Below are 15,315 nucleotides of genomic sequence, written 5' to 3'. Positions count from 1 at the left end.
AGAATGAGGGGAGATCTTATAGAATCATATAAGATTATGAAGGGAATAGATAAGATAGAAGCAGAGAAGTTGTTTCCACTGGCGGGTGAAACTAGTACTAGGGGGCATAGCCTCAAGATAAGAGGAAGCAGATTTAGGACTGAGTTGAGCAGGAACTTCTTCACACAAAGAGTTGTGCCCAGTGAAGCAGTTGAGGCTACTTCATTGAATGTTTTTAAGGCAAGGTTAGATAAATTTTTGAACAGTAAAGGAATTAAGGGTGATGGTGAGCGGGTGGATAAGTGGAACTGAGTCCACAAAAAGATCAGCCATGATCTTATTGAATGGCAGAGCAGGCTCAAGGGGCCAGATGGCCTACTCCTGCTCCTAGTTCTTATGTTCTGAGTTCTTATTTGGCCCATATTCCTCTATACTAATCTTACCAATTAAGGTGGGGTGGCATGGTAGCACAGTGGTTAACACTGCTGCCTCATAGCGCCAGGGACCTGGGTTCAATTCCCGGCTTGGGTCACTGTCTGTGTGGAGTTTGCACGCTCTCCCCGTGTCTGCATGGGTTTCCTCCGGGTGCTCCAGTTTCCTCCCACGTTCTGAAAGGTGTGCTGGTTAGGTGCATTGACCTGAACAGGTGCTGAAGTGTAACGACTAGGGGAATTTCACAGTAACTTCATTGCAGTGTTAATGTAAGCCTTACTTGTGACTAATAAATTAACTTTAAACCCATGTAACTGTCTAAATTCTTTTTAAAAAAACAAAATTGTACCCGCCTCTGCTACTGCCTCTGGCAGCTCGTTCCAGATACTCACCATCCTCTGAGTGAAATAATTGCCCTTCTGGACCCTTTTGTATCTCTCCCCTCTCACCTTAAACCTATGCCCCTTAGTTTTAGACTCCCTTACCTTTGGGAAAAGATATTGACTATCTGGCTGATCTATGCCCCTCATTATTTTATAGACCTCTCTAAGGTCACTCCTAAGCCTCCTACGCTCCAGGGAAAACAATCCCAGTCTATCCAGCCTCTCCTTATAACTCAAACCATCAAGTCACGTTAGCATCCTAGTAAATCTTTTCTGCACTCTTTCTAGTTTAATAATATCTTCCCTGTTGGATCAGAAATACTGGATTGGATTTTCAAAAGTCTGTGAGGGTGAGGTCAGGTGCCGACTTGCATTCAAAGTTGTGACATGGGATGGCATCATTGGTTCCTGATGTCTCAGGAAGGTGATGCAGCTTTGAAAGGTGGTGAAGGAGCTGCCTTCTGGCATGCCTCCAGCTTGTTGGTTTCACTGTGAAGCTTATTAACAAGCTCTGGAGCAGTAGTTTGAGATTTTCAATTCGGAAACACAGAAATGGAGGGTCAGGGACACGTTAGTGAGCAGCTGATAGGAGCACAGTGGGAGCCATAACCGCCAATGGCCAACAACAGTGAGAATCTTCAACAGATGCAACTCCCTGTAGGAATAAGCCCGAGGAACACAGCAGGGGGCTGAAAGGAGAAGGAGGCATTACCCAAGGCATCAGGTGTACCACCCAAGAGTCAGCGACCTGCAAATGACAAAACCCACCAGTGCCATAGGAGACTGCATCAATCGAGGTAGTTAGTCTTAGATATTTGTGCTGTGGTCCACAATGACCTGATGCCTTGTGCCCCCCTATCTGCAGCTGTCAAGATCAACATGGTGCTGCATTTTTATGCACCGGAGATTATCTTGAACCTGCGTGGCATCTCTCAGTCAGCAGTTCATGGATGCCCTCTTCCAGAGGACCGAGGACTACATTCATTTTGAGACAGAATATTTATCACAGGTACAGAGGGCATTGGGGTTTCCTGCCATTGTTGGATTCCCTCAGGCGGTCATCACTCTTACCCGCATAGCCATAAACACCTGACATACCAGCCAGCCAGATCCCTGAACAGAAAAGACAATATCCACTTGGTCTCTGACCACAGGAGGTGCATCATGCACATCTGCGCTCAGTTCCTGGGTAGCTGTCATGACACCTTTGTCCTGCAAGAGTGCCAGGTGCCACACATCCTCAGCCCAACCTCCAGACTTTGTGGGTTGCTGCTGGGTTATCCTCTGAGGAGGTGGCTCCTGACACCCACATGGCTCCCAGAGCCGGAGGCAGGGAGACTCTAAAAAGCCATCTGCTAACAGAAGGTCACTGGCTGAGTCACAGCTGGCATCCACTCCAAGCATCTTTGTGCCCTCCGCAACACTAAGTGGTCCAGTCGACAGAAAGTCTCACTCTTACTGTGTATGTCACTACTGTGCTCCTGCACCTGGTCAGTGACACTGCATATCCAGGAGGGTATCCACTTTCTCAATGGAAGAGCTCATGTGCTCAAATCCCTGAGCCATGATGGGGCACAAGTGCTGCATGGCTCTTTCATTGTCTGCCCATGGTTCCACAATGCCTCAGGGATCTCCATTAGGGAACTCATCTGCTCCAGAAAAACCCCCTTGTCTGTGACACCTAAGGCCCAGCATCTTCGCCCAGCAAAGAATGGCTGTGTCGATACTCTGCCCTTTGAGAAGGAATGCCCATAGCTGATTCTGGCTCACTCTCCTTATCCTGCTCACTCATGAGTTGCAGTTCACCCAATGCTTCCCGTTCTAAGTTAGTTTGAGGCCCAACCAAGGTGAGCATGTCTGTGCCAGTAGTAGGTGTGGAAAAATGACACAAGGGCACTGACTCAGAAACATCAATCTCACCAAGAGGCCTGGGTTGGGACCTCCTCCTCCTCCAGCTCGACCAGAGGGAAATAGAAGGAGGTGATAAGAACTCAGCCTGCTCAGCAGCTGCCTCAGTACAATCCACAATAGTGGGTTGTAAGTGGTGAAGTTGTAAAACCATAGTATATATTGGACAGGAGCGACGTCTATGTCCTTCACCTATGGATGGAGCTATCCTGACCCTGCACTTCTCTTATAGGTTGACGAGAGACAAAATTATGAACAGGTTAACCTCCCTCACCAATTCCAGCATGATGTTCATAAGAGGTGTTGCATTATTCAATGAAAGTTGCTGATAATAATATTAAGGATAATAATTGGCACTCAGTCTACTTAGCTCATGTCCACGCAAGTGTCTCCAGAGTTAAGCATCTGTCACCTAGGTGATACTTGCTACTCAACTTTCCATTGATCAGATCATTGAAGTGCTTTCTGTGTTGCATCCATGTCCCCCTGATAACTTCCAGGCTGCTGAACTCTACAATCACCTGCATCAATGTCCTTTCCATCTGTTTTGGCAAATTTCTTCTTCCAGAGGAAGGTAAAAGCAGATTTTTCCTCTTGTACAGTGAGTCCATTAACATCCCAAGGGAAGCATCCAAACATCATGGGGCTGCCCAAGGAAACCCACCCAGGCCAGGGCTGGCTTTTTTGATCTCCCAGCTGTTCTATTCCTGCAATCGCAAGCCTTGCCATGGCTGCTATTCAAATTGCCTTCCATAACCAGGTCCCACTCCCAGGCTGCCCCTGGCACCACTAATTGGGGGTCAAAGCCACCTCCAGAACAGTTTTTCAGTTAAAAATCACGTTGTGTCACTGACATTGATATGATGCAGGGTCAGAATCTGGAAACAATCCAGTCACCAGGTTCCCTACTCTGATTTGCAATCCAGGCCAATATATTTGCAGCCTTAATGTATTTCATTATATACATTGTAAATTAGTTATCATGAGCTTGAGAGAAAATTTAATGGTGTTTGCTATAACAGTGACAACTTGCTATTTTTGGAAAGGCTGGCAGTTATGAATTTATAAGGAGTCTTGGCAACATGTCGAGAGCTATAAAAGGAACAGATAATAATCCTCTGGGTGTAGTTGAATTGAGCAAACAAATATTTAGAGAAAGGCAGGTAGATTTTAGCTAGAATGCAGTGAGAATTTTACCCTTTGAAGGATACTCTGAGTTAAACTTAGAAAGATACCTGAGACTAATCACTATCCAATCAATCAGCCTGTCAGGATTCGAGTGCAGCCAATATAGTCGGAAGTTGAATTTTAACAAGAATTTAAGACAGGGTACAATGTTACAAGTTATCCAACAAAAATATACGACTGTGACAAGTAATGAGTGCCAGTCCAGATCGTGCACAGTGGCTGTCATACACAAACAGCTCTTTGTCTCTTCACTTCTCTCAGTGTTCAGGTCTTCTCGACTTCTGGAACCCCTCAGGAAGCTTTGACCAGAGCCTTTCTCCACAGCCCCTTCCAATGCCAACTGCAAAGAGCTCTCCCAAAAGCCGCTTAAAGTATACCCCTTTTTCAGCAGCTGGTGAACTGGACTATTGTTCGTTACAGTCACGTGTGATGTCCCACACGCTACCGGACACATGTATTTCAGCAAGCATCTTAATTAAGCAAGGTTAAATGAAAAACCGAGCAAGGCTTCACACCACTTATTAGCTCTGCCAACTATTGCGCTTTGTTCAAACTAACTAACCTTATCTAAGAATAATGATTTAATCTGGCCTGGTTTCCATGACAGCGAAACCTTCAGCAATTTCTAGTAAAAATGAACAGTCCTTGACCTATTTCAAAGTAATTTTATATATATATATCCTTTCTCTAATTTCTAACTGTTTCTAATTCCTAATGCATGCATAAATCATGAAGATACAAGAGAGATGGGAGAGATGCCTAATGTTTGTTTATAAAGGTGCAAGTTCATATTTAATTGCTCAACCATATTTAATTTTCCCTTTTGAAGAGGTAAATTATAATTCAGGTAATTATGATTTGGAATAGCAGTTCACGTCTTACTGAGAGAATTTAGTGCTACTACCTTCTCATTGTCATTGAGTCATAGAGGTTTACAGCATGGAAACAGGCCCTTTAGCCCAACTTGTCCATATCGCCCAGTTTTTACCACTAAGATAATCCCAATTGCCCACATTTGGCCCATACTCCTCTATACCCATCTTACCCATGCAAGTGTCTAAATGCTTTTTAAAAGACAAAATTGTACCCGCCTCTACTACTACTTCTGGCAGCTTGTTCCAGATATTCACCACCCTCTGTGCAAAAGAATTACTCCTCTGGACCCTTTTGTATCTCTCCCCTCTCACCTTAAACCTATGTGCTCTAGTTTTAGACTCCCCTACCTTTGGAAAAAGATATTGACTATCTACCTTATCTATGCCCCTCATTATTTTATAGACTTCTCTATGATCACCCTTAAGCCTTCTACTTCCATGGAAAAAAGTTTCAGTCTATCCAGCCTTTCCTTATTATTCAAGCCATCAAGACCTGGTGGTATCCTAGTAAATCTTTCTAGTTTAATAATTTCCTTCCTATAATAGGGTGACCAGAATTGTACACAGTATTCCAAGTGTGACCTCACTAATGTCTTGTACAACTTCAATAAAGCATCCTGTATTCAATGTTCTGACCAATGAAACCAAGCAGGTCGAATGCCTTCTTCATCATCCTGTCCTTCAGTGAATCCACTTTCAAGGAGCTATGAACCTGTACTCCTAGATCTCCTTGTTCTATAACTCTCCCCAACACTGTACCATTAAGTGAGTAGGTCCTGCCCCGATTTTCAATCTACCAAAATGCATCACCTCACATTTAATCTAAATTAAACTTCATCTGCCATTCATTGGTCCATTGGCCCAACTGGTCGAGATAATTAAAGTTTGGAGAGATCCTAATTTCTGAAATTCCTAATTTCAGACTCAGAACAACAGCAATAACCAATGTAATAAGAAATCTTCCAGAAACCCTCAGTAATCTTGCTGGGAATAACAATTTCCAGGCTAACATTTCTTTTTTCTTGGTTCATAAGGTATTCAAGGAGGAACTGGGAGCTGTAAAAGATGGCATGAAAATTGCCAATGACTTGGCTCACCAACTTGCAATTTCAGATGTACATCTTTCCACAGAAAATACACATCGTCTGGAGGAGCTGACATCGAGATGGCAGGCTTTGCAGGTAGGCGATACCCATAATCAGCAAGAGTGTGTCGTCTTTGCTGAGTTATCCAGTTTGGACAATCATGAACATGTGAACTTTGTAAAAAAAAATTAGAAAAACAGAAAAAATAAAATGTAAAAATGACTTAATTAATTCATTGTGAACTGTGGTGTCCTATTGTTGCTGAAGATAGCATGGCTGTGATCTTAATATTTTTTGTTTGATATTCTCATATCACTAGGGATAGTAACACAAATCAAAATCAACGTTGGAATGTAAGAATTTATGGAAGGCAGTTAGCCAGGGTTCAATATTAATGTGGGGGTTTTGGGGAGTGGGGAGACTAGATAATCTGGAGTTTTTCTTCATTAGCATTGAGAAATCAATGAGTATTTATGTAAAAGTTAGAAGGTTAAATGGATAACATGGAGTCCACAGTTGGGTACATTGTAAACAGCCTATGGAGTGAGTGGCCTCCTTGTGCCAGATAATCTTTGTCTCATTCCATGCTTTCTGTTCTTTCCAAAGTAGAATGAGTGAAAAATACTTTGGCCAATCAAACCTACTCACAATTTTCTCTGGCATCAATTCTATGCAACCCATTTAATGTCTTACTGAAGACAATCAATCATTCTCTGATGGTCTATGAAAATTTTCCCTCAAAACCAGTCTCTACTGAGATCATAACAAAATAAGCTAAAGATATCACATTAACTGCTTTTGCTAGAAGATCATCCAATGAATCAACTGGATATGTCACTGTAACACCTTATAGTTGGGAAAAAGAAAAAAAAGAGAAGGGGGAAGGAGTGTGGAACCAAGTTTTTTGATCATAGTTTTATGGAATATTTTATACTGAAATTAATCATTTACCCTTTCTTTCTCCCTCAGTAAAATATTCATGACAGTCATAGATCAGAAAGAAATTACAAAATCTTTCCTGTAATCACTGTGGCTCCTTTTATGTCCTAAGTCTCAGTCTCTGATAGCTATTGCTTTTCATCCTACAGACCTCCATAGAAGAACGCCTCAAACAACTCCAAGATGCTCACCGTGACTTTGGTCCAGGGTCCCAACACTTTTTATCTAGTAAGTTCAATCAAACATAATTTGGAAATGTGGGTTTACTTCATTAAGGGGTGAAAAAGTGAATTATTTTTAATACCTTTCGCACAATCAAATAATACACCTCACACTTGATTGACTTTATCAAACGAAGCATGTATTCCACTCAAAGTGGTTTAGGTTTTACTGTCTTAAATCTGTATTTCTGTACTCTTCTTCACATCTAAGATTTTGCGCTATTACAATGAAATGCTTGCACATAGAAGACAATTCATATCAGTTGCAGTCAGTCAGCAATATCTTTTATTCTAACTAACTCACTGCCCACCGTCGCTCATCTCTGCTTAATTATTCCATTAGGGCCCGGCACAGTGGCTAGCACTGTTGCCTCACAGCGCCAGGGACCCGGGTTCGATTCCCAACTTAGGCCATTGTCAGTGTGGAGTCTGCACGTTTTCTCTGTGTCTGTGTGGGTTTCCTTCGGGTACTCCGGTTTCCTCCCACAGTCCAAAAGACGTGCTGGCTAGGTGCATTGGCCATGCTAAATTCTTCCTCAGTGTACCTGAACAGGTGCCAGAGCGTGGCGACTCGGGGATTTTCACAGTAACTTCATTGCAGTGTTAATGTAAGCCTACTTGTGACACTAATAAATAACTTTTAAAGTGTATATGTGATAAATACACTTATATCTTGTATATAACTTGCTACATACCTTATACTTGTATTGTTTCAAACAGTTCATGTTCTCGAGCAGTCCATACTTTTGGCTGTTGGGCTAAATGTTGTTCTGGATTATTCTTCTGCAAAGAAGTGAACATTGAACACCACTTCACTAACATCTAACTGATGTCGTACTTTAAAGTAAAATAATGTTTCAGGTTTAATTTCTCATGAAACATGAAAAACATTATTAAGTGTAAACATTGCCCTTGCACATTTAGTCAAAGTGAGCTGTCATTTTGCTTGTTGTGACGTCTGAATAAATGAGAGCCACCTACACACTTCAAGATGAGAGCTGAGGCATTCAAATATTTGACCAAAAAATGTGATTTATGCTGTTAAATAATTTTGTGGATTTTGTTTACACATTTTCTATCCAAATCTCTGTGTGACTCATACTTTCAGCTTCTGTCCAGGTTCCCTGGGAGAGGGCCATCTCACCAAACAAAGTGCCATATTACATCAAGTAAGTGTTTCCGAGACAACAGAACCCTCTCCTATCCCACTAATGGAGAGTCGTGCTTTCAATGGCTCGTTTAACTTGCAAATTGCCTCAGAACACTTGTGACTGTTACTAAAATCCTTTTTGTTTGTTTGCTTCTGTCCACCTGTCTTGGATTTCTTTTGATTATGTCCCATTTAATTGGAGAGAGCTGAAAACATTGGGCAGGATTTTAACTTGCAGGGAAACACTGCTGTTTCCGGGGTAGCGGGGGGGGGGGGGGAGGGGGGGGGCCGGGGGGGGGGGGTAGGCGAGTGGCGGGGGGGTTAATTAAAGGGAAATGATAATGATGTAGAGCAGGGCAAGGTCAGCATACACATGCTAACATACTAATACTGCAATTTCGGATGAAATCACCAAAGGACAGCATGTAGATGAGATATAGGAGGGAACCAAGGATAATTCCTTGAGGGACACCAGAGGTAACAGTGCAGGAACAGGAAAATAAGCTATTGCAAGTGATACTCTGACTGCAATTAGATAGATAAGAACGGAACCAGGTTATAGCAGCACCAAGCAGCTGGACAGCAATGGAGAAGCATTGGACAAGAATGCTATGATCAATTGTGTTAGAATTTGCAGACAGGTCAAGAAGGATGAGGAAGAATATTTTACTTTGTCACAGTCACATAGGATGTCATTTGCGCCTTTAGTAAGTGAGGTTTTGGTACTGTGACAGGAGCAGAAATCTGATTGGAGAGATTCAAACCTGGAGTTCCTGGAGAGATGGGGCTGGATTTGGGAGGTGACAACCTGTTCACGGACTTTGGAGATGAAATGGTAGTTTACAATGCTGGATGGAATCAAGTCTTGGCTTTTTGAGGAGAGGGATAGTGACAATAGAGCTAAAGGAGAGAGGGACAATACCTGAGGAGAGAGAATTGTCCATGGTATTTGCAGTTAGATATTGAGCAATCCAGGGAGTCTTGTGACGCAGTGGGAAGCATCCTGTCCCTGAGCCAGAATCTCTGGGTTCAGGTGCCACCGCAGGAATAGATGGCCAAGGAAGGTCACATTTTAAGAACTTTAATTCACCAATGGGCCTCCCAGCACCTCCCCTGCCACAGGTAAAATTGCAGTGGGCGTGGGGACAGGCAGATAGGTAATAGGCATTTTATACGAACCCCCCCCCCCCCCCCACCCTCTAATCAGGATGAGGGCGGGGGTTGGGGTCATCAAATCCAGTTCCATGAGTTTGGTCTGGAGAGAGTTTCAGATTTGATATTGTTGTGCGGAGAAACTTGTCTCATCATTGGCCTGCCACTCAGCAGCAGCGAACAACAATAGCACTCACTGGGCAGACTTCAGATAAGCAAGTGACAAGCACAGTTACAGGTTATTTTCAGGAATCTGTCCTCGGGAAGACAGTTGAGACATTCATTAAGAAGGGACATGGATGTTTGCCAATGTAATAGAACAGACAGGTTGTTTGCTGTCTCCTGCAAACAATTGCCTCTGGCCAAGTGACTGGAGAAATATCCCCAAAGGATGCAACTGTCCACTCACAGAATAATACAGGCTAATCCTTGCACACAATTAGGGAGTGCCACTGGATTATATCATGGCTATATATATATATATATATATATAGTCAGGAGACCTCTCAGGAATGTGATACATTTATTCTTTCCAACAGTTTGCATCTATATACACAAATCAGCAATGTGATGGAATACTTTCCACTTGTCTTGATGAGTGCAACTCCAACAACACTCAAGAAGCTTGACACCATCCAGGACAAAGTAGCCCACTTGATTGGCACCACATTCACCATCTCCAACTTTCACAGATGCACGATGGCAGCAGTGTGTACCATCTACAAGATGCATTGCAAGAACTCACCAAGGCTCCTCAGATAGCACCTTCCAAAACCCACAACCACAACCAATTAGAAGGACAAGGATAGCAGATATAGGGGAACACTGCCACCTGCAAGTTCCCCTCCAAGCCACTTGCCATCCTGACTTGAAACTATATTGCCATTTCTTCACTGTCGCTGAGTCAAAAGCCTGGAACTCCCTCCACATGCAAAATAAGAGCTCCTGGCTCTCTGGTGGGGGGGGGGGGGGAGCAGATGGCTCCCCCATAAGCTTCTGCAGCACGATTCAGAATCGCTGAGTTTTTTTCAGGCAGAGAGTGTATGGGGGGCCCCGGAGAACGGGTCTAAAAGCCGGATCTGAAACACTGCCAGATTCATGTCCACTCAGCACTTAGAATTAAAATGGTAAAATCGGGCCCTTTATATCAATGACCTGGGTGAAGGGACTGAATGGTATGCTCGCTAAATTTACTGATAACACAAAGATAGATAGGAAAGTAAGTTGTGAAGAGGACATAAATAGTCTGCAAATGGTCATAGATAGGTTAAATGAGTGGGCAGAAAATTGACAGATGGAGTATAAGATGTGAACTTGCCCTCTTTGGCAGGAAGAATAGAAAAGCAGCATGTTATTTAAACGCTGAAAGACTACAGAACTCTGAGGTGCAGAGGGATCTGGAAGTCCTGGTACATGAAACAGGAAAAGTTAGAATGTCAACACAGCAAGTGAAGGGGAAGACAAATGGAATGTTGTCATTTATTACAAGGGGAATGGAGGAAAGAAGTCGGGATATTTTGCTACAGTTGTACAGGTGAGACTACATCTAGAACACTGTGTACAGTTTTAGTCTCCTTATTTAAGAAAGGATAGAAATGCATTAGAAGCCATTCAGAGAAGATTCATTTGACTGATACCTAAGATGGGGGCATAGGTGGTTATCTTACAAGGAAAGGCTGCACAGTCTGGGTCTGCATCCATTGGAGTTTAGAAGATTGAAAGGTGATCTTATTGAAACATGTAAAATCCTGAGGCCACTTACAGCGTGGATGCTGAAAGGACTTTTCCCCTTGTGGGAGAGACTAAAATTGAGGGACACAGTTGAAAATAAGGAGGTGCCCTGATTTAGGATGGAGATGAGAGGAAATTATTTTCTCAGACAATTATGAATCTTTGGAACTCTCTTCCCCAGAGAGTGGAGGAGGTCGTGACAGGGTGCATGGCGAGGTCCCCCAGCAGGATGCAAACACTGGTCACAGACAGCCACTCCTATTGTCTGCTAGCGTGACGCCATGTTTTATTGGGGATGTTGGAGGAATGCCAGTGGTGCCACTGAGACCCTGGTGGGTCCACACACTGCATTCTGCTTGGAGTTGACAGGGACCAATGTGGAGATGTGGTTATAGTGTCCAAGTGGACGGTGTAAGAGATGACTTTGAGGCACGTACTGAGTGTGCTGCTATTGGGTGATAGTCCCATTGCAATCATGGATCAGGACACTAGCACCAATCCTTTTATCTCACTGTGGTTTTCTCGTCTTTGCATTGCATGGTTAGAGGATCATGGAGCCTGTCGAGTTGGCTATTCTACGTATTGGCATAGAGCAGCGGCAGAGACACCAACATGCCTCGGCACTTGGCTAGGACCAATGCCTTGTGGAGGAGGGAAAGGCTGGGCCTGTTCTGTCCCAGGAGCAGCACCACAGATGCGTGAGCCTCGTAGATACCGGCAAGGGTATTCCAATGTTGGTCATCCTACCTGCAGATTCAAAGGTTCAGTGCCGTAGAAGGCTGCATCTGTCCTGGGGGGATGGACCACCTCTATCAGACCCTGCAAGAGCTGGCACCATATGGAATGGGAGGACATCCACTGCCTGTGGCCCTTAAACTCACAATCACTCTAAATTTCTATGCGAGTTGCTCATTTCAGGACAACATGTGCAACCAGTGTGGCATCTTCCAAACAGCTACACACAAATGCATCCAGGAAGTCACAGTTGCCCTGTGACTGGGACTAGGTGGGCCAAGATGCCAGGGCCATGGGCTTCGCCATCTTAGCAGTCTTGCCCCAGGTGCAGGGTCCGATTCACAGCACCCACATGTCCCTGCGCTCTCCATGGTGCCACACAGCATCATTCACAAACCGCAAGGGATAGACCTCCCTCAACATGCAGATCATCTGTGACCACACAATGCCCTTCATACAGGGTTGTGCCCGTTTCCCAGGGAACTTCCATGACATCTACATCTTGGGACGGTCTCATATCCCAGGCATCTTCAAGGGACAGCTGAAGGGATGGCTCCTTGGGGACAGGGGATATGCACTGAGCAGATGGCTGATGATGCCAGTGCAGAGGCCACAAACACCTGTGGAGACTCGTTACAATGAAGCTCACGCTTCAGCACATGTGCTGGTCAGGCAGGCGATTGGCCTGCTGAAGATGCGGTTCTGGTGCCTGGACCAGTCAGGAGTGCTCTACAATACAGACCCCAGAGGGTCTCCCACAGAATAGCAGCCTGCTGTGCACTCCGGAGCTTGGCACTGTGCAGATCTTCTCAGATGAGGAGGATGTCGAGGAGGGTGGCAAGGGTGACCACGCAGAGGAGGAGGCAGAAGAACCCTGAGCAGTGGTCAGGGCCTGATTGGGCCAACGCACTAAGGATGGCCTCATAGTGTCTCGCTTCAAGGACAAGCAGGACTAACGAGCGAATAGCTCTCCCATCGTGAGGACTAATATCAAACCAGTTATACTGCCACGCCATTGCCCAGTGTCATGGACAGGGTGCTGAAGATATTGGCCAGACTCTGTGGGAGAATGATGATGATTTGCACTGAGGACACAGCAATGCTTCTCTCATCCTCAGCAATATGTCTGCCTCCTGCCTGACAGAGAGCTTAACGCATCCTGCCATCGAATGGGTTTATCATAGAGCTCAGCACACGGGATGTGCAGAGTCAGCTACTACAGGCCCGACCCACCTCAGGGATCCCGGTGTTCACATCAATCTTACACCTGAGGTGTGCAGCCTGTCAACATCTCGACAGCCCTTGGCCTCGTGATCACTAGAGAACAGTGTTAGACATGAGAGAGCTGGGCATTGGTGGAAGGGGGTTAAGGCTTTTGCTTTTCAGCTTAGAAGTAAGGTGCCTGTGAACTTCTGCAGGTTTTTAATGACACTACATTAATCATAGAATCCCTCCAGTGCAGGAACAACAATCCCATCCAGCCCCTATCCCCATAACCCCATGTATTTACCCTGATAATTCCCCTAACCTACACATCTTGGGACACTAAGGGGCAATTTACCATGGCCAATCAACCAAACCCGCACATCTTTGGACTGTGGGAGGAAACGGAGCACCCAAAGGAAACCCACACAGACACGAGGAGAACATGCAAACTCCACACCGACAGTACTCGAGGCCGGAATTGAACCCGGGTCCCTGGCGGCTGTGAGGCAGCAGTGCTAACCACTGTGCCACCGTGCCACCCAAAATTTGAGGGGGGGAATTTTCCCGTCCCACCCATCATGGGAAGCGTAGAGGGCGGGAAAAGGTCTGTTGACTTCGGGTGGGATTTTCCGGTTTTGGGGCTAGCACGGCCGGAAAATCTTGTCCCAAGTGAATGGTGAAGATACATCTGAAATATTACTTTAACTTGTGTGAATAGGATGCGGCTAGGTACGCAAGTTAAAACTGGTTAAACTGAGAACTGGCATCAGGAAATCCTTCGTCACACACACACACAGAAGTAATCAGTATGTAGAATAGACATTCAGATAAAATTATGGAGACAAAGGCCCTGGAATCATTTATAAAACAATTAGGTGCTATAATGAAGGCATTTTGGGATGTTGATGGATGAATTTACATTGGCTGAATTACTTTTTATATGCATAACAATTTCATGATCAGTCTAGGAGTAAATGAAGTGCTGGAGACAGGACAGTGCATATCATATTTGCATCAAAATCAAAGGAAATGTTCAGTACTAAAAATTACCGTCAGAATTTTATTTAAAAAAAGACAGCAAAAAGGTGCTTAGTCGTCTGGTGAAAAATAATGGAAAACAGCCAAATATCTTTAGTTCATACAGGTAGATGTCCCATAAAATCATCCATCTCTGCCACTGCCCCATCTCATCAGCAGCTGAAACCCTCATCCATGTCATTTGTTACTTCTAGACTATTCCAGTGTTCTCCAAGGTCAGCCTTCCATCTTCCACCCTCTAATGAACTCAAACACATCCAAATGAACATTATTGTAATCATGGCTCTGTTGGGTTTAAAAGAGATTCAAGACTCGCATCCCAGGAAAGACTTATAAAAGGTGCAGTGCACTCTATGAGCCGTCCTCATCCAATGTGCTTCTCTCCACCCCCTCCCCATTTTTTCTTCCTGCCTTTTCACCTCTTTCTCCAAAATTTATGCTCCTTCCTCCATTCTCACCAGCTTTCTCCATAAAAACCATAGAATTTTGGGCGGAACGGTGGCACAGCCGTTAGCACTGCTGTCTCACAGCTCCAGGGACCCCGGTTCAATTTCAGCCTCAAGTGACCGTGTGGAGTTTGCATGTAGTGGTTGACCGATATAAGATGCTCTTTTGGACAGTCAGTACAGAATTGATGGGCTGAATGACCTCCTTCTGCACTGTAGGGGTCCCTAATTCCCACCTGGGGTAAATGTTGGTGCAAGATGGCAAGGCTGGACAGGCAAGGGTTGAAAGTGAACAGGAAGGAGTGACAGTAGGAAGTGAGGTGGCAAAGGCCAACCAGAACTGAAGAGAAAATATAAACTTTAAATAAAGCTTCCCTAAAGGGAATGGGGAAAATGCACACAATCTTAAAAGAAAATAGACATGCAGAAAAGAATCATTTAGTATCAGGAGAAAAAGATCTGGGAAATGAAGTTTTGGGGACAACATGTAGCACCGTGTAATTATGGTGAGGAATGAAAGGCAAATATAATGTCATTTATACACAGCTTATACATAACTTACAGCTTAAACTAATCCTCAGTTATGACAGAAAGCATGGTATTCAAACAGAACTTTTCCGCGTGCATAATGGATGTAAGCTGTACATGAACATTTAATATGTTACAGATATACCCACAGGTACCCTGCATTCTGCTGTTCTGATGTACATATCTTAGAGTGAATGGGAAGTGGAACATTTGTTATTTAATGCCTATCTAAGCTGTGCCACTTCAATCACTGGCTAGTTTGTTGCAGAGGTTCATGTTTCTCCTTAACCTCTTCTTGGTCTGGCTTGTGGCAGCTCCT

The 15,315-nt window shown here is 44.3% G+C and overlaps 1 protein-coding gene across 1 annotated transcript in view; it reads left to right on the top strand.

Annotated features, from left to right (window-relative positions):
* The window catches only part of drp2 (dystrophin related protein 2), an 87,323-nt gene that overhangs the window by 13,085 nt on the left and 58,923 nt on the right, over nt 1-15,315 (top strand). Inside the window, exons 5-7 of the mRNA XM_078211664.1 lie at nt 5,800-5,946; nt 6,939-7,017; nt 8,119-8,179. Of these exons, the coding sequence (XP_078067790.1) occupies nt 5,800-5,946; nt 6,939-7,017; nt 8,119-8,179 (287 nt within the window). The remainder of the gene's footprint in view (nt 1-5,799; nt 5,947-6,938; nt 7,018-8,118; nt 8,180-15,315) is intronic.

This window comes from Mustelus asterias, chromosome 4, assembly GCF_964213995.1.
Source record: "Mustelus asterias chromosome 4, sMusAst1.hap1.1, whole genome shotgun sequence".
NCBI classification, from domain to species: Eukaryota; Metazoa; Chordata; class Chondrichthyes; order Carcharhiniformes; family Triakidae; genus Mustelus; species Mustelus asterias.
Note: the sequence above shows the minus strand (reverse complement) of the source record. Positions and strands in the feature narration are given on the sequence as shown.